The 19456-nt window shown below is 42.0% G+C and overlaps 1 protein-coding gene across 2 annotated transcripts in view; it reads left to right on the top strand.

Annotated features, from left to right (window-relative positions):
* SRGAP1 (SLIT-ROBO Rho GTPase activating protein 1) overlaps window positions 1-18620 on the top strand; it is a gene marked incomplete at its 3' end in the record, with an annotated part of 152111 nt that extends 133491 nt beyond the window's left edge. For both annotated transcript variants that reach the window (XM_082011432.1, XM_082011433.1), the window contains exons 16-22: window positions 1300-1405; window positions 4838-5062; window positions 5668-5747; window positions 14523-14703; window positions 15273-15407; window positions 15552-15897; window positions 18243-18620. In XM_082011432.1, coding sequence (XP_081867558.1) covers window positions 1300-1405; window positions 4838-5062; window positions 5668-5747; window positions 14523-14703; window positions 15273-15407; window positions 15552-15897; window positions 18243-18620 — 1451 coding nt within the window. The remainder of the gene's footprint in view (window positions 1-1299; window positions 1406-4837; window positions 5063-5667; window positions 5748-14522; window positions 14704-15272; window positions 15408-15551; window positions 15898-18242) is intronic.
* Window positions 18621-19456: the final 836 nt, after the last annotated feature.

Here is a 19456-nt window from a genome sequence, read left to right on the forward strand (position 1 = left end):
CTCTTGTGGTGCTGAGTCAGTGGAATGTCCTGTAAATGCAGATGTGGGGACAGGTTCTCCCCCCGCAGTTTACTACACTGGCATTTCCTAATGAACTATAGCACTTCTGCATGGTAAACAGAAGTCTCGCTGCTGACGTGCTCTGCTTCTGCTTAGTTCTTGGTACCAAAATACTAATTACTAGACACCAGTTTTCTTCTAAGAAACATAAGTCAACACACATTTTGCATCTACAGATAAATGCTGATTGGTAGAAATAGCCATACCAAAGAGCACAAATAAACAACAGGAATTCTGCTTACAGTTAGCACGTTTTTATGTAAGTAATTATTTTAACTGTGTACTCTTAAATGTCACATTTTGTGGTACAAATGGCTTTTCAGCTATTGGAATCAGCTTCTGTTTCTCATTTCCAAATTTTTGAATATCCATTTCAGTGCCACTGGACAGCATTTCCCATTTAGTCTGCTGAGATTTCCCCTGGATGTTACTTGCAGGATTCTTTCTTAGCTGACATAAAAAGCATTACTGAAATTTTAGGTTGTTTCTAGCAGTGTCATTTACACAGAAAACACATGGAGTAAAAAGTTGAGATATTACTTATTTTGAAAAACAATTTATGCTTTTATCCCATCACTACCCCACTTGGAGCCACATAATCTCTCTGACCAACATAGAAGATAATGCATCCTTTTTATAAGACATTAGGAACTGATGCTTTTATTAAGCTGACCTTGTTTTGCCCACTTCAGAAGAATTTTGGTGGACTGCTGTAAAATCATTTGGGAAAATACATGTGATCTTTGTGTTTATTGTTTACATACTTTAAAACATAAGGCCTTTCTCCTAGTTTGCCATTAAGAGAGTTATAGCTGGACATTTGATTAAGAAGAGTCATTAGAGAAGCTCAGTGATTGGAATATTATATCTGATATGAACATTCAAACAAAGAGAATGAATCTGTATTTGAAACTGATGGCAAACATCTCTCCTTGGTTCCCTCAGGTTATTTACGTACTGATATTGTGGTTTTGTGAACTGTCTAGCTCAGCAAGTGGCCAGGGTTTGATTTAGGCAGATTTGTAACTTCTTATATTTAAAGATGTTACTTTTAAACTGCGTGGTTTTACTGAGAGGGAGAAAGACTTCTAGATCTTATTTTTCTAATAGGCCAAAATGAGAAGATATTGGCTAGGGACATGTGATGGTAAAGAGTTGAAGTAAACAGAGTAAATTGACTGAATGCTATTTTAGACCATCATATGAAAGGGAACTTAAAATACTTTCTTGTGTTTGCAGGAATAGACAATCTCTATGAGAGGGCTCTTCACATCCGCAAACTCCTCCTTACTTTGCCCAGGTCGGTCCTTATAGTGATGAGATACCTCTTCGCCTTCCTCAACCAGTAAGTGCTTTATAATCCCCTGAAGTACTCTATCTTCATCTGCCTTCCTCTGCAGGTATTGAAGTTCTTTGGGTTTGCTCATGCTCTACGTAGAATATATATTTAAGCTCCATTTGACACAAAAGATGGTCTTCTAATTGGCAATGAAAATAGAAGGAAAACACCGGTTTTCATTCAAATTAAAATTCCATTTGTCCAAAACTGAACAAGGTTGTAATAAGACAGATTAAAGTGTTGTCTGAAATGGGGAGTGCAGGCTACAGCATTAAAGCTGATAACAAAATAAGCTAATAAGAAAAATAACAAATACAAACTGTAATGACATTAAAAACAGTTTGCGTAATTTAGAAGTAGATTCTTTTTTTCCTTATCTCAAACAATTTTTAATCTCCTGACAGGAAAAATAAACTCTATATTCAAGCAGCACAGGCACTACAAGCTACCTCTTTGATGCTAGGCACTGCCAGGGTGAGACTTTGTGTTGCTGCTTCTATTTTTTGGTAATAGGGCTACCAGTATAGAGAACATACATCCCTGTGTATGCCTTGATATCGAGTAGCTTGGTTCTCACATTGCAAAACACAGGCAGCTGCTGGAAGGAGGGTTGTGTGAGAAAGAGAAAGTGGTATTCATGTCTTCATCATCCCAGAAAAACATTTTCATTCTCAAAGAGAAAATAAAAGACAGGTTGGGCAATTGCACTGTGTTTCTCCCTCCAGTCCTTCACAGCCCTCTCTGGTTTTGCTGACCCCAGTATTTTCACTGAAAATTTTGTTTCTTGTGCACTTCCCCCCTTTTCTGCTGCCATATTCTCTGTTTCCTATTATATCTGTTTTCATATTGCCTTTTTCATCTTTTTTTTCTAAATTTGTCCTCTGCTGATTCATTCTGTGTTTGTGACCTTCCCCTTTTCATGCATCCTGTCTGTTCCTATAGAAACAGGGCCTTTGCAGCCAGGTTATGTGTGCACGCCTGTATTGACAGCTGTTCCTGTTTCCTTTCTTCTAGTAATTTCTGAAGCACTTTCAAGCAATATTTAAAAGAGGGGCAGAGATCTAAAGTTTTATGAAAATAACCATTCATTTGAAACGTGAATTCATTCCCTAAAAGTGACACTGTGTAAATGTCTCAAAGGCTTATATCACAGCTTCTCCTCTATTTAGACATACAGATTGACCAGAGCTATATGAGGTTGTACTTGTTACATGGTCACGTTAGCTACATCTGTGCTCTCCACAGGAATGCAATTCAGAAAGCAGGCTAAATCCCTTATTGCCTCCAAATTGCTCCTGGTGCATCCACAGGAAAAACATTCCCATAGTTTGTCTTTCTACAAATCCAATTCTGTTTTTTGCATATGCAATTATGCCTGCTTGCCCACATGAAGTCATCAGACCTCATGGCAGACCTCATCTGGTCTAGCCTCCTGCTCAAAGCTTCTAAAGTTAGATCAAGGTGCTCAAGGCTTTGTCCAGCCAAGAACCTCAAAGGGCAGAGAATCCACAGCCTCTCTGGGCAGTCAGTCCCGGTGCTTGGTCACCCTTATAGTGAAGAATTTTTTTCCTGCTTCCAGTTGGAATATCCCTTGCTGTGACTTGTGTCTGTTGCCTCTCATCCCTTTGCTGTGCACCTGTATCTGACTCTCTCCTGTTTATAATTTTGATAGTAGTAGATTGCAGGTAGATTCTCTAGTAGCCTTCTCATCTAAAGTCTGAACAAACTCACTCCTCTCCACTTCACCTTATAACCCATATGCTCCAGCTCCCCAGCCATCTCAGCTGCCCTTTTCTGGACTTGCAGCAGTTCGTCAGTCTGTCAAAACTAGACAGTAGTACCTCATGCGCAGCTTCACGAGCACCAAGTGGAAGAGGAATAATCAATTCCCTTGACCTGCTGGCTTTGGTCTTCCTAATATAGCCACACATGCAACTAGCCTTCTTTGCGGGACGACACCTTTCTGAATCACATCCAACTTCATGTCCAGGAAGTGCTTTTCCCAGTGCTTTTCCTTGGGAGCTATTACACAACAATCAGCTCCAGACTGTAATAATACATGGGATTATTCCATCCGACAGGCAGGACTTTGTGTTCATCCTTGCTGAACTTGATGAAATCCCCGTGCGTCCATTCCTCCAACTTGTCAAGGTTCTTCTAAATGGTAACCCTGACCTTTAGTATATCTACTGCACTGCCCCCAGTGTGGCATCATCTGTAAGTGGGCTGAGTGTGCACTCCATCCTGCTGTCTAGATCATTCATGAAGATGTTGAACAACATCAGCCCCAGTATTGAGCCCTGAGGAGCACCATATGTTACCAGCCACCAGCAGAACTTCACATGTTTCATGATGATAATCTTTTTTATATGTTTTTATGCACTTCCTTGCACACATCAAAAGGCTGAACTTATAAATAAGTAGAACAAGATGTCTCCAATTAACACACAGGACATGATAATATGGCATAAGAAAGGGGAGAGCATGATTAATTTTACAAGCTAGTTATGAGGGGAATCATTTAGAAGGTTTGCCTCTTCAGTTTGTGTTGTTTGTACACAGAAAATGCTCTCTAAAATTCCCTTTCTAAAGGTAATATGATGCTGTATTTAAACACAACCAGACAATAATTCATATGCTGCTTCAGAGTGCAGAACAACACTGAGATAAAGTGCATCCCAGCACTTCAGGTTCTTCTGTTTGACTGGCCCTGCACAGAACCACTCAAAAGCCAGCATTTCAACTAGAAATGTCAATGCTTTTAAACAAGAGAATAAATAGCAACTTTTCATTCAAAATCAAAATCGAAAACCAGTAGTGTTGCATTTTCTGAAGAAAAGGAGAGCTTGCAAAAGTTGTTTAATATGAGTAATCAAAGCCCTTTGTTGGGATGCTTCCAAAATGAAATTCTTGTGGGAGTTTGTGGGCAGAAGACAAGGTGCTCAGGGGTTTTAGGTTGTACGGTAAAAACAGAAACCAGAAGTCACAAGAGCCTTTGTAAGACAAGAACCAGGAACTAAGTTGCCTCCAGAAGACAATTTTGCCTAAGTTATATAGCCAGTTGATGGGAGAGATGCATCAAGGTCTGATGAGAAATGTATACCCACTTTGGATCCAGTCTAATTAAGGCTCCAAGGATAAGCACTGATGAGATTGAAGCAGCAGCAGTTGATGCATTTTACATTAGCCAATTAGGTCAGCGTACACTAAACACAATAGTGTGGGAACACATACATATGTGTGCTATAAACTCACTTTATAAGGTATATAGCCTATTGACAAAACCCCTTTTTTTGTTTTGTTACTTTATGTGGGATTAAGTGTCAAGGAGAGCAGGAAATCTCTAAGTGGCAATGGAAAATAAAGCTTCTCCAGTTTTCAGAATAAGGTTAGTCACAGTGGAAAAGTAAATTTTTCTTGATTTTTCTGTTATAACAGCCTTTCGCAGTACAGTGATGAAAACATGATGGATCCATACAACCTGGCCATTTGTTTTGGGCCAACCCTGATGCCTGTTCCAGACATACAAGACCAGGTGTCTTGTCAGGCCCATGTGAATGAGATAATCAAAACTATCATCATCCATCACGAGGCTATTTTTCCAGATGCTAAAGAACTTGATGGGCCAGTGTATGAAAAATGCATGGCTGGAGATGACTACTGGTAAGTCAGAATATTACCCTTCTATCTCCTTAACAAAGTCATTAGACTGGTTGTCTGGATAAGTCCTGTGATACAGAATTACTTTCACACACAATAGAAGTATGAAGATAAATGAGAAGAACATTTAGGTTCACACAGTAAAGTGTTAGCAATAAAAAACCATGAAGTAAAGGCAATTATGATAAGGTTCCCTACAGCATTTTGTGGAGGAAGCTACCCTTGTGTTCAGCCAGACGCAGCCAGAATTCCAGCTGTACTGTGCAGAGCACACAGCCAGGTAGGAAACTGGCTTTCTGGCTGTGAACCACCTTAACAAATTTCAGCTTATGGTGCCTTCCCCTGCTCCTTTTCTTTCTTAGCAACACACACACTTTTTACAAATGAAAGGATTCAAAGGTTCTAGGAATTTCTTAATAACTGAAGGTGGTGTTTGAAGGAGAGGTGTGTAAGCTTCTTCAGGAATTGTGTATTCATAGCATATCATGAGAATTGTGTTGCACATAACTTTATAACATTATAAGAATAATTTTAAATAATCTCATGGGGGTGGCATATTTTTGAGATGTGGGATTTCTCCCTGTGCTCAACCTTTTGTTTCCCTACAGTGATAGCCCATACAGCGAACATGGTACCTTAGAGGAAGTGGACCAGGATGCTAGCACAGAGCCCCATACCAGTGAAGACGGTATGTCTGTTACATTACTGTGCCTTTGATGGGAGTAAGTTTTACAGGTGTTTCATGCGGGAGACCTTCTTCCTTTCCTAATTCTGTCGTCTTTGAAAGAAGGGGATTTCAGTCCTGGTGTTCTGTAGCAAAGCCATCATCTTTAATCTCTGTTTGTGTGCTTTTTACTCTGATTCATCTGTGTTTGACCAGCTGTTTCCTTGTTCTCTCCTGATTTGCCCAGTCACAGGAAGGGCAAGAGAGGAACTGTTCCAGTCAGCACATACTATTTTCTGATATAATGTTACATTTTTAGTGACTCTTTATTTTTTGTCTGCAAAAACTAAACTTATCAAAAGTGTGTCTTTAAATATTTCGGCTAAGGGGTATTTGCCATTCAGTGGGTGTGGGCTCTATTTTCATATGAATTTAAAAGCTATTCCATCTAAAGGATTTATAACTTCTGAAAAACATGTGTGTAGCCCCCACTGTGCAACTTCCGAACAATAGTCATTTGCTATAAGTATCAATCACATATATGCTGACAGTTCTGGGTACAATAGATACCCATGAAAAATTTGATGCATCTCCATCATATCAATTCTTTTTAGCCAGGTTTCTTAAAGGTGGATTTGACTGTGACGTATTTCAGTTGGACCATCCTTCAGATGTCCCTCTCAGTAACGGTCTGCCCAGTTTCAAGCAAATGTAACAGATGGTAAAAGGTGTCAAAATTGTCAAGTAACTACCATTTCCTGACAATTAGTAGCCAGTCAGAGGTGAAAGATTCAGAATAATGCTCCCCGTAGAGAAGAGCTGCAGTGTGAGCTCACTGCATATCTGGCCAGCAGTCAACCCAGACAGAGCAACCAGCACACGTGCACCAGCAGAAACAAAAGCTGCCCCTTGTCCATCTCAGAGGACACATGGAAAGAGGAAGAGACAGAGTGGGGCAAAGGGGAGGAAAAGAGCTATAGCAGAGAAGGAATTATTTTTTTTTAAAAAGAATGTCATAAGGGATACTGGTTAGGAGCTGGGACGATTGCCATAGGGAAGGGGAACAGGAAGGTGTATCTATAGGAAACCTGGCTACACTGCTCCCATTGCACAGAGAACAATGTAAACAATAGTTGCACTCTAGCTATACCCGTCTGCTTTGTCACGTAGACAAGCTGTCGGTGACAGATTGCCTGTCTCTCCCCCTTTGCCGCGGTGAGGATGGGCAGGCAGAGTCTATCAGCGCAGCTGTTTGGAGAGGAGGGACAGTTGGGTGGGCGGGAATCACAGAAGGGGAAAAAACTGAGGATAGGCGAGAAGTCAATGCTAATCTTCTGCCTGGGGTGTATACCCATGCCTGCACTCGCAGTGGGGAATACTGACAGTTTTACAAGACAGCCTGTACATGGATTCCTCCTGACCGACTCTGTAGAGCTAAACCTACCGTCTTTCTACAACACAGCTCCGCTAAATGGTGTGAACAAACTCATAATGGCACTTTATTTTTCCAAGAGAGTATAGCTATACTTTATAAGAACTCCTTCTTCCATTGGAGCTATGAAGCAAGAGTGGAAGCTGAAGAAGTCTCATTGAGAGCACAAGTTAAGTAGTGAAATGCAGGTGACGCACCAGTTCAATGTATTGGGGACAACTTTGGGGTTCCTTGACAAAACTGAGAGATAAAGGCCTGAGTGGGCATGGCAAAGAAGTGCAGTTTTCCAGCAGTAATCAAAAGCAGTTACTTCAAAACCATGCCTAGGAAAGGGCAGGTCAAGTTTGGTGATTAGCCTCTCTATTCCACCCTGGTGAGACCCCACCTGGAGTCCTGCGTCCAGCTCGGGAGCCCTCAGCACAGGAAAGACATGGACCTGTTGGAGAGGGTCCAGAGGAGGACCACAAAAATGCTCAGAGGGGTGGAACACCTCTCTTATGAGGACTGACTGAGAGAGTTGGGGTTGTACAGCCTGGAGAAGAGAAAACTCTGGGGAGACCTTCTTGCAGCCTTCCAGTACTTCAAGGGGGCTTACAAGAAAGATGGGGACAGACATTTTAGCAGGGCTTGTAGCAATAGGACAAGGGGTAATGGTTTTAAACTAAAAGAGGGTAGATTCAGACTAGATCTAAGGAAGAAATTTTTCACAACGAGGGTAGTGAAATACTGGCACAGGTTGCGCAGAGAGGTGGTAGATCCCTCATCCCTGGAAACATTCCGGGTCAGGTTGGATGGGGCTTTGAGCAACCTGATCTAGTTGAAGATGTCCCTGCTCACTGCAGGTGCGTTGGACTAGATGGCCTTTAAAGGTCCCTTCCAACCCAAAGAGTCTATGATTCTATGATTAAAACATCAGCAGGATCCAGAGGAGCAGGACTATGGCATTGCACAGTGCATCACCTGTGCCTCAATAATCATGGGCTTTACCTCACCACTGTATTTTATAATAACAGCTTTACATTCCTCTTGTGGTACTACCTGTGTTACAACTGTGTCACTGGTGAAGACAAACCCTGAAAAGAATAGCTGTCCACAGGACAAAGTTCTGTTAAAAGATTTAACTGCTCAAGACATGTTTGTTTTTTTCACCAGATTGGCCAGCAATTTAATTCTAGTTGCCTCATTTCACCTTTTTAATTAATTCAGTGCCAAAAGGAAGCAGACTTTTGCATTTACAGCAAAATAATTGTTAGCACAAAAATATTTGCAATCTAGGGAAATACTGCTGCAAAGCTAAAGATTAGCAAGCCTGGATCTCGTACAAAACAGTGCTGGTCTTCAGTTCCCAGCCTCCAAGCTCTAAACCGTTTTTTTCCACTGATACAGCTTTCCATTATAATAGTACATTTTTCTGATGTAGGTTACAGACTTTAAATTAAATGCCTTTACCATCTCTTTGCACATACATTCATGTGTTTGTCCTTTGGGCAATTCCTTTTTAAAAATGTTCCTGAGAGGTGAGAATTTTTCACTTTGCCTATTGGGTGGGAGTGTTGATCTGCTGGAGGGTAGGAGGGCTCTGCAGAGGGATCTGGACAGGCTGGATCGATGGGCAGAGGTCAACTGTATGAGGTTTAATAAGGCCAAGTGCAGGGTCCTGTGCAACGCTACAGGCTTGGGAAGGAGTGGCTGGAGAGCTGCCCGGCGGAAAGGGACCTGGGGGTGCTGGTTGACAGTCGGCTGAACATGAGCCAGCAGTGTGCCCAGGTGGCCAAGAAGACCAACAGCGTCCTGGCCTGTATCAGAAATAGTGTGGCCAGCAGGAGTAGGGAAGTGATTGTGCCCCTGTACTCAGCACTGGTGAGGCCGCACCTTGAATACTGTGTTCAGTTTTGGGCCCCTCACTACAAGAAGGATGTTGAGGTGCTGGAGCGTGTCCAGAGAAGGGCAACGAAGCTGGTGAGGGGTCTGGAGCACAAGTCTTATGAGGAGCGGCTGAGGGAACTGGGGTTGTTTAGTCTGGAGAAGAGGAGGCTGAGGGGAGACCTTATCGCTCTCTAGAACTACCTGAAAGGGGGTTGTGGCGACGAGGGTATTGACCTCTTCTCCCAAGTAACCAGTGATAGGACGAGAGGAAATGGCCTCAAGTTGCACCAGGGGAGGTTTAGATTGGATATTAGGAAAAATTTCTTCACTGAGAGGATGGTCAGGCATTGGAACAGGCTGCCCAGGGAAGTGGTGGAGTCACCGTCTCTGGAAGTGTTCAAAAAATGTGTGGATGTGGCATTTCAAGACATGGTTTAGAGAACATGGTTGGCGCTGGATTAATGGTTGGACTTGATGATGTTGAAGGTCCTTTCCAACCTAGTGATTCTGTGATTGAACTTCATGAGAGTCACCAATTGACCTGTGGTGGACAAAAAAAAAGCTTCTACTAAAGGGTCTGGAGTAATTTGGCGTTTTAATGTGATTGATTCATTGATTATAAGCTGGATGCATCACTGCCAGCTCTATGTGGAGAGAGAGAAAGGGAGGCACAGCATTGCTGCTGTATTGATCAGACATGTGGTACTTACGTATTTCCCTCTGTTAGGAGATGGAAGAAGCAGATTCTATAAATGGAGGAGGGTATGTTGAAAATCTGATTAGTTTTATGCTAAAATGTTGTATATATACACAAGACCAAGCAGCTAACCCCATATGAATTACAGGGTTATTGAAACATAATCCAGAGGCTATGATCAAAAGTGAAAGGATTTTTTTTTCTACTTTAGTTACTTTTACAAGAATTACTTGCTGTATAAAGTTAAACTACAAGTGCATCTGTCTATGTCTATTAGAATAAACCTATCTGCAGGGGCTGACTCAGTAGCACTAGGCATGTTTAATTACAACTTAGAAAACAACAAGACTTTTTAAAAAGTAAAAATTAATTTATGTCTGCAGAGGTAAAATCTCATAGCTTGGGGAAAGAAGGCTGGAACTTATAACTGAGCATATAAATACTTCATAACTGCTTAATTTTAAGCATAAAAATTGCCTTTTTTTCATAAGGTTACTGGTATTCATATATTTCTGTTGATCACTGGAAAGGGAAGAGGGAAGGAGAAAGACGTGCATTTTACTGTAGTGTTTTCAGTCATTATTCAAATGTGCAGCAAGTATCTCTATTAAGGAAAACACATAAGTTTCTTCTTTCTCCAAAATCTGGAAATGAAATTTCCTTTGTTCAGAACATTTGTTCTTAAGCTGAGGCACAGAAGAATCTATCTGTAATTTTGCTGCAGAAGAACCTTTACCTGAAAGTGCCTCTGTAGTAAAGATTCAAAGAATATTGTTCATGTTTTGCTGAGGCAGTTTTTAGCATATTTCCTTTACTTTCAATTTGCTGGAGATTTTTTATTCTTGTTGGAGGCATATGGAAAAGGGTGCCTAGGTTTGTTTTCAAAGGAAGTAAGAGAGAATTTCCTGAGGAAGTTAAACAGATGGGTTTCTCCTGGGAAAACACACATACAATTAATATCATACTGTTCACAGATATCTCATAAATATAGGGTGAATATTGAGATGGTAGTTCTGCTGGAAACAAAAATTACAGGGACACATAAGACTGTAAGTTATTGTTGTGTCCTAACACATAGTAATTTTCCTTCTTTTCAGTAATGCATGCTGTGACTGACATTTTGCCAAATTCTGTTCTGTCGACACCTTGCAATGCTTCTTTGCTTTTGCTGTTCCCCAGTCAGAGAATTGCTGTCCTGAGGACGGGACTTTGAAACTGCAAAGCCGCTGTTCTCTGATGGGGTGCAGAAGAGGATAAAGACATTGGGAGATAGCATCTTCCCAGGGAGTTCAAGGACATACGCTATTCCCGATAGCCAGGGTACATCTGGGAGAACTGAGGAAGAGCAGAGCAACAGCAAGCCCCCCAAAAAAGTGCAGGGGATGGTCTCCCATCTTTTCCTTAACTCTTTGTGCCCTGGGGTGTAGAGGGCAGCAGTGCCACTTCAGTGCCCTCACCTCCGTAGGGAGGTTAGTACTACATCTGGCACTCCAATCCCAAAATTAAAATTAGCACTTGTGTTTCTTCTGCCCTTTCTGCTCTTCCAAGCAGTGTAAGCTTTTCCCACAGTTCTTCAGTTTGTCCTAATTTTTCATTGCCATAGCATTGCCTGAGTCACTAGAGATGATAGTATGTCATCAAATACTTCTTGCTATTGTAGGCAAGTGCCCCCAGCTATGGACAGAGCCGTGCAATTACATTTCCCTCCAAGCTGTCAATTTTACTGTTAGTCATTCAGTACCACACAGAATTTGAGTTATTGAGCTTTCATCACCTTTGCTTTTTTGGAAATGCTTGTCTGTCAGTCAGTAACCTTGATATTAAATGGCTTAACTTTTAAAAATGCATTTATTTCTAGGAGTAAGTGTCATGGTACTTTGGTTTTTACTATTAAGGCTTGACCTGTCACAAGGTGAATTACTATTTAAGTACAGTCTCAGTACTGTTTGCTATAGGAAAGTTCTCTTCACGTAAAAGCGACCTTCAAGCAAAGAAAATGCCCCTTACAAAATAGTAAAACCAGTCTGAACTTATTTTTGGTTCTATTAAGAAAACTGTGTGAGATCTACTGGGCACTCCTCCCTGAGGAGGTGGGATTTGTTACCCAGGCAATCTAACGAGCATGTCTCAAAAGTCACATCCATTATGGGTACCTTACCAATTCACACAGCTGGTTCCAGTGGGGCAGCTTCCTTCAAGCCTCTGAGAAATTGTGTGAGTCTTGCAGGCGATGGAAGGATACAAAAAACGGATTCCCATTGTGCACCACATTTAGTGTAATTCCGCTGAGGGAGATAGAACTATTTCTAGTTTAGTCCATTAATTTGTAAATAAAAAGACCTGTATAGTCAAATGTGGGATACTATATGGTCCCTTGAAATTAGCAGAGAAACGGGCAATCCCATCGCTAATGAGTGTAGGCATTTATCAATCAATCCAGTACCCATGGCCGTTACCAGTTTACTTCAGAGAATGACGAAGGAAAATATGTACAGGAGGTTTGGGATTTTCTTACTTGCTGTAAAGATTCTTCTGTTTCATTGGGGTTTTTTGCATTTTACAGTATTACCCGTTAGTGAGTGACTGGCTCTCTGAAACCTGGGAGCTTTTGCTTCTGAATTCTTGACCCCTTCTTCTATAACCCGTAACTTACCTGCAATCTGAGAACACTGTGTTCATAGAAACGTCTGCTCCTTTGCAATCCTACCTGATCCCAGTAATACCTTCTTATAATGAATTCCACAAGCAATGGGCAGATATGTGTAAAAACAGCCTTCTTTTGTCAGTGTTACATTATTGCCATTTGATTTAATATTGCTCTCTTAAACATGATGCAAGACAAACAGGCATGTTTCATTTTAATTTTTTTTAATTTTTTTTTCCTCTTCTTTTGGCAATAATGTCTTTCCATGCCTACAGTCACATCGCTACTTTCTGTTATACTGTAGATAGAGTATCCAGAAATGAAAACAGGATTGTGCATTAAGTTATATCACTAATAGATACACCAGCATTAAAGTTTTGCCATTTTTCCAGAATGTTTCATTCTATGTCATCTTTACATTTTCTTTGCTTAAAAACATAAAACCAAGAAACATATCACCTCCCACCCACCCCCAGGGGATGCCTGTAGGCGAGGCACCCAGTAGTGATGCATTTTCAGGAATTAATACTGTTATTGCTAGATTCTTATTTGCATTTATATAATCAAAGTGATTTCTGACAGCGTACATTACTTTTGCATTTGTAATGGTGAATTCTCCATACCACCATACGCCATCTCTGGAAAGTTTCCGAGCTTGTAACTCCTGAGCACCCTGGAGTTCGTCACTGACGGGAGCTCTTAGCGTGACTGCAGAAGCCACAAACCACAAGACAGCCTTCTGCAGGCTGGGCAAGTTATTAAAAAAAACAGCTGTGAACTGTGATCTTAATAAAGGTGCTATCATTATGTTTTCATGCTGTAGGATGAAGTTAATTTCAAAAAGACATTCCCATGCAAAACGTTGTCGTAAAGGGACAGTGGCTTTCATTACCAGCCTCGTTCTTTGGGGAATTACAACCTCAGCAATTTTAATTTGCATCAGACAGAAAGTTGCTATGCTAGTCATTATCCCAGATGTTAATTTCCATCTAAATATTGCTCTAATTGTGTAAAGAAATTTGTCATTTCAGGGACTCTGAGTTATTGGAATCAACAAAGTGTGTGCATTTTAAACTTGTATTTTACAGGTTTTTCTTTATGTTTTGAGGCTGTGATGACCAATTTTCATCTGTTTGAGCTCAGGTGCTTTTAGTTTTGTGCAGAAGAAACTAGAGGTTGTTAAAATCACAGCTGTTTCACTGACATCCGGGCACAGCTCTGAAGATGCCTGCGAGCAGACATTCAGCAGGGACCCTTCGCCGGCATCAGTAGGCTTCCCACCCAAGCACAGGTTACGGGATGGAGTCCGTTACCAGTGTAAGGCTGAGCTTGCCAACGTACTGACAGAAGATTAGCCAGGACTGCTGTAAGCAGTGCTTGACTTCAGACAATACCGGCCTCCCCTGCAGAATCTAGAGGAACTCGGGATGCTGGAGCAGGCAGAGCTGCCTCAGGGCAGTGTGAGGCCACACAGGGACCGATCCTGCGGAGGACTCGTTCTCAGGCAGTCTGGAGCCATCTGCCTCACTCACAAAGGGTGCTAAAGGAGCAGATTAAAGCACTATGCTTCGGTGTTGTGTAAAACAGTAGGTTTTCACCAGGTCTGCACACTCGGCACGTAAAAGACATCTCGTAGCCTGATTAGGCAATGCATCCCTACTCATGCACAGGGAAATCCTGTCTTCCTTCCTTTGCCATCACAGATGGCACTCCCATTTACTTTTCCTTTATCACTTCCTTTATCACGCTGCTTCCTCAGACCTCTGATTATTCATCTGGGTTTGTTCATCTTATTTTCAGAGAGGTCTTCATTTCCTGGCCTCCATCCCGCTCCCCAGCCAAGAAGGAGCCCTTGCAGCAGGAGGCAGAGGCCTCTCCCCCACCAGCAGCTATTGTAACATTTGAGTATGCTGTTATGTTTTCTGCAGCTTGCAAAGCAACCCAGATGTTTCACACTTGGGGCACAGATTGATTATGTTTCTTTGTAAGGGACATATTATAATTATTGCCTGAAGTCTGCCTTAGCTCAGCTCATCTCTGTCAGCTCTGCTTAATAAGAATGAGCACTGAGAAAATGCAATAAACGGGTTTTATGAAACCAAAATGAGCAGATAAGCTGATGCGGAATCTCATACCCGTTGTTCTTCCCTCCCTACACAGAGTGCGAGCCCATAGAAGCTATAGCCAAGTTTGACTATGTCGGAAGATCTGCACGAGAACTGTCTTTCAAGAAAGGAGCTTCCCTTCTGCTCTATCACCGAGCATCTGAAGACTGGTGGGAAGGAAGGCACAACGGAATTGATGGCCTTGTGCCTCACCAGTACATAGTGGTGCAGGATATGTAAGCAGTGTCTCCCATGACCAGGTTCTTGGTGGGGTGTAAAAACATGCTGAAGCAATTAACAAACTGATTTCCAAATGGAACAGTGGTTTAAAGGCTCAGATAGATTAAACATTTGCCTTCTATGCAGGATGCCTCTGTCTTTATTGCCCTGAATTGACAGCTCTTAATCAAAAGCTACGACTAGGCTAAGCTACTTTATTTATGGATATGTTCCCAGTACATTAAGAGACAGATGCTCCTGCACCTATTTTAATTTGCCTATGTCATTGTAGCAATTGCAGACATTTAAATTCAGAATAGCAAGGGCTGGAGAAACGCAGTTTTACAGTATTAAGCATGTGCTTTGCCAAGGATGACAGAGTTCTTGTTTACAGAAAGGTTACAGTCAAAATATAAAGAGCTCAATAAACAAAAGGATTATAAGCAATTTTTGGAGACATGGAGGGGCTGCAGTGCATTATAACATGCCTGCTTTTCTTAAGGGGATTAAAACCTGGGAGTGCCAAGATGCTCTCCTTCACACCTAACTCAGTGACTTCTCATCTCACCATGTGTGTTCTGTTCAGGGATGATACTTTCTCAGATACACTGAGCCAAAAAGCAGACAGCGAGGCCAGCAGTGGACCCATAACCGAGGACAAGTCATCATCAAAGGACATGAACTCTCCCACCGACCGTCACTCTGACGTGTACTTGGGAAGGTAAGCTTGAACATAACGTTTTCAGTAGCACTGCTTATAGCTCAGGTAACACAGCTTCTCCATGTTACTTCTTAACATTACTTCTCCACGTGGTAATGGTGGGTCACTACAACTGGTCCTATAACCACTTCTTCATTGGTGCAGGCAAAGAAAGAGATCAGAACCTCCACCTCCTCTAAGACGCCCCGGCAGGAGCAGTGATGGTCACTGCCCAGTACACCCACCTCACCCTCTCTCCAACTCCTCCATGGAACTAGGTTCTCCCAACCTGGCAACTCACTGCAGTCCCAGAGCCCTCCTTCAAAATCGCAACCTCAATGCCGACAGCCCTGAAAGAAGGCGTAGACCTGGACATGGCAGTCTGACTAACATCAGTAGGCACGATTCTCTGAAGAAGGTTGATAGCCCTCCAATTAGAAGATCGACATCATCTGGTCAGTACACAGGTTTCAATGACCATAAGCCGCTGGACCCAGAGACAATAGCTCAGGTTTGTGTCTTTTTTATTTTATGTCACTCCCTGATTTTCTGAGGAGCAAATCTCAGTGAACAGCATAGCACAGAACATGTACACTGGTAGGAGTGTGTGTGCAGGAGAACATCCTACTTAGCTTTTTAAACAGGGTGCCTGTGATAGAAGATGCATTAAGGGATCCTGGATAGAAGAAGCACAAGGGGGAATAGATGTTGCAGAAACAATAAAATAAAATTATTTCCTGCTATACCATAATAAAATTGCCTCTGCCACCCAGAACACTAGGATAGTATATGATTACAACAGCTATGTAAATCTGTGTGCTCTGATGAAGTCTGGTCTATTCTAATTAATTTGTGTCCAATTATTTCTCAGTATTACACTTTGCAGAAGAGCACTCTGACAGGCTAGTAGCAACCATTGCCATTCAAAGCACAGATTTACATTCCAGGGTCTTGTGGATTTTACATAATTTTCATATAGTTCATACTGTATGTTGATTTGATGCTTGTAGTTGTTCCTAAGAACATGGTGTTCAAGACATTCCACCTGCATAAATCATGGGCTGTGTTGTTCCGGTGTGAACACTCACCATTCTCATTCCTAGCAGTGAAGAGGTGAGAAGGATGGAATAGGGAGCACCCTGATCATCAAATTGGTCTGTTGTACAGAGCTGTTAACAGCTCTTGAGCAATTAGATACTACTGTCTTCAGAACTTGCATTTGGTCTAGGTAGTATAATATTCTAGGTAGCACCTCGAATACTGTGTTCAATTTTGGGCCCCTCACTACAAGAAAGACATTGAGGTGCTGGAGCGTGTCCAGAGAAGGGCAGCAAAGCTGGTGAAGTGTCTAGAGCACAAGTCTTATGAGGAGCGGCTGAGGAAACTGTGGTCATTTAGCCTGGAGAAAAGGAGGCTGAGGGGAGACCTTATCGCTCTCTACAACTGCCTGACAGGAGGTTGCAGCAAGGTGGATGTTGGTCTCTTCTCCCAAGTAACAAGCGATAGGACGAGAGGAAATGGCCTCAAGTTGCACCAAGGGAGGTTTAGATTGGATATTAGGAAAACTTCCTTCACCAAAAGGCTTGTCAAGCTTTGGAACAGGCTGCCCAGGGAAGTGGTGGAGTCACCATCCCTGGAGTTATTTAAAGGATGTGTAGATGTGACGCTTAGGGACATGGTTTAGTGGTGGACTTGGCAGTGCTGGGTTAACGGTTAGACTTGATTATCTTAAAGGTCTTTTCCAACCTAAACAATTCTGTGATTCTGTGATTCTATTCTATGATTACTAGGGGCACTCTGAGGGTACTATATGATTGCAAAGGTATTTTACAATAACTCTGGTACTTATGTTTGAAAATGTAATGTACTGGTGATGCTTTCTTTCAAACTCTACTTCCACTGATGGATAGAAGGGACTGTCGTGCTTGCATCAGAAAGGTGAACCATGTATTAGAGAGTTAGAAAGTATAAATATTTTTACTGTTTTATGTTACTATTAGTTGTTTATTTACTTTCCTGGAACCACGCACAGTGCTATTTGGTTTAAGCTGGTTTTATTGATGCCTAGACTACTGATCATTCGGCAGTGAAAGAACACAAACTTTAATTAACTGCATGCAAGTTACTGTGAGCAAGCAGGGAACACCAGATATTTAACCTCAGTTGTATCTCAATACCACTGAAAAATTTTAAACAAGTGTCCTGGTGCATTCTTTTAGCATTTGTGACAGAAATTCTGATGAAAAAAATTTACTAGCTATGCTCACGGAACAATGTCTTGCAGTTTTTTCTGCTTAAAATTTAACTCAGAGAAACAGGAGAGAGAATAGCTGATAGACAAACAAGCTTTATTTCCTTAGAAAACCTGGTTTATAATCCGCGTGAGAGAATACAGATCCTGAACACCTGGGGCACTAGAGGAGGGGAGCAGTCAGCTAAGAAGTAGCAAATGGACTAAAATCTTTACAGCTGTCCGTACCAAAGAGGGGACAGAAGTCTTCAGAGTTAAATGTGCTGCTAAGCAAATATTCGTAGTCCTGACAATCACTTAATAAAATGGCTTGCAGGTTTTCATTCAATTGATTTTTTAAAATTTTTAGATTAAATTTGACTCTGTCATGTGAACAGGTTAAATATCTGTAATGTCCAGCCAAAGCTGCCATCTTTCATCATCAATCATAGTGTCTTTCAAATAGATCTGGTGGAAACCGGCTTTCGCACTGTAATACTCGTTAAAGAGAGGATGGTTGGCAAATTAACTCAACGCATTTGTCACCCCCTCTTTCCCACTCCTCCCGTACTTTGCATTCAGTAGCAATTCAAATGACGTGCCGCTCTCTCTGTGCTCTGACCCAGGACATCGAGGAGACAATGAACACGGCACTGAACGAGCTCCGTGAGCTGGAGCGGCAGAGCTCGGCGAAGCACGCCCCCGATGTCGTGTTGGACACCTTGGAACAAATGAAAAACACCCCCACCCCTGCCACCTCCACGGAGTCGCTCAGCCCTCTCCACAGCGTCGTTTTAAGGAGCTCCGAGCCTCAGATCCGCCGTAGCACTAGTTCTTCCAGTGACACCATGAGTACTTTCAAGCCCATGGTGGCCCCTAGAATGGGAGTGCAGCTGAAACCTCCTGCTCTTAGGCCAAAACCTATTGTTCTTCCAAAAACAAATCCTAGCATAGGGCCTTCCCCTCCTTCCCAGGGTCCAGCTGACAAATCTTGCACAATGTAGACAGCTCAGCCACCCACAGTGCCCGGCTGGGGGATGCTAGGGAAAGGGATGGATTAACGATAGAAGTCAGGGCTCCATAACATCGTTTGTTCATGTTTGTAACTGGAGAGGCTTTGTTTTTCAGTGTTTTTGAATGTATTGTCTGAAACTAGCTTAACATGGGCATTTGTATTTTGTATGGTTTCAATTAAAAGAAAAACTGGACAATTGTGCATCGTTTTAAAAAACAAACATAGACTTACTTGAAAATTTGATGCTGCACCCTTTGTAATAAAACCGACACGGATCACAAACAGCTTGCCACATCGTACCATACTTCACAGTCTTACCATAGCTATATAATAACAGACCCTGCACAAAACTAAGGGGCGGGAGGGTCAGGGGAGGTGGGACCTCTCATCTCTGGGTCACCAAACCAAATCTTAAGCAGGTTAGTAAGAGCTGAAATCTAGCATGTGAGGATTAAGTGTCTGTGTGGAATGTCTAAGTCATCTCAGGCCACATTTCTTATTTAAGACACACCAAAAAAAATCCACCAAACCCTCACAACTCTCACAGTTGGCACCGAGTTTTAGCTTTCTTGTTGGCAGTCTCACAGCACTGGATGGGACTAGAGACCACATTGCTCTCACCGGTAAAAAGCAGCATTCCGGGTCACAGCTAAAGCACATCTCCAGGATAGTATCTAGAAACTCCTTTTACTGTCCTCTGTAATAGTGTACCTTTTCCCATGAAGCCAGACCTTCATTCCTTGATACCACATTTTTCACAAAAGCTAAATTCATTTAAAGTTCGTAGTTGAGCGAGCCAGGCTCTGGGGAGTACGTGAATCTGTT

This window comes from Phaethon aethereus, assembly GCF_964289735.1.
Source record: "Phaethon aethereus genome assembly, chromosome: 1".
NCBI classification, from domain to species: domain Eukaryota; kingdom Metazoa; phylum Chordata; class Aves; order Phaethontiformes; family Phaethontidae; genus Phaethon; species Phaethon aethereus.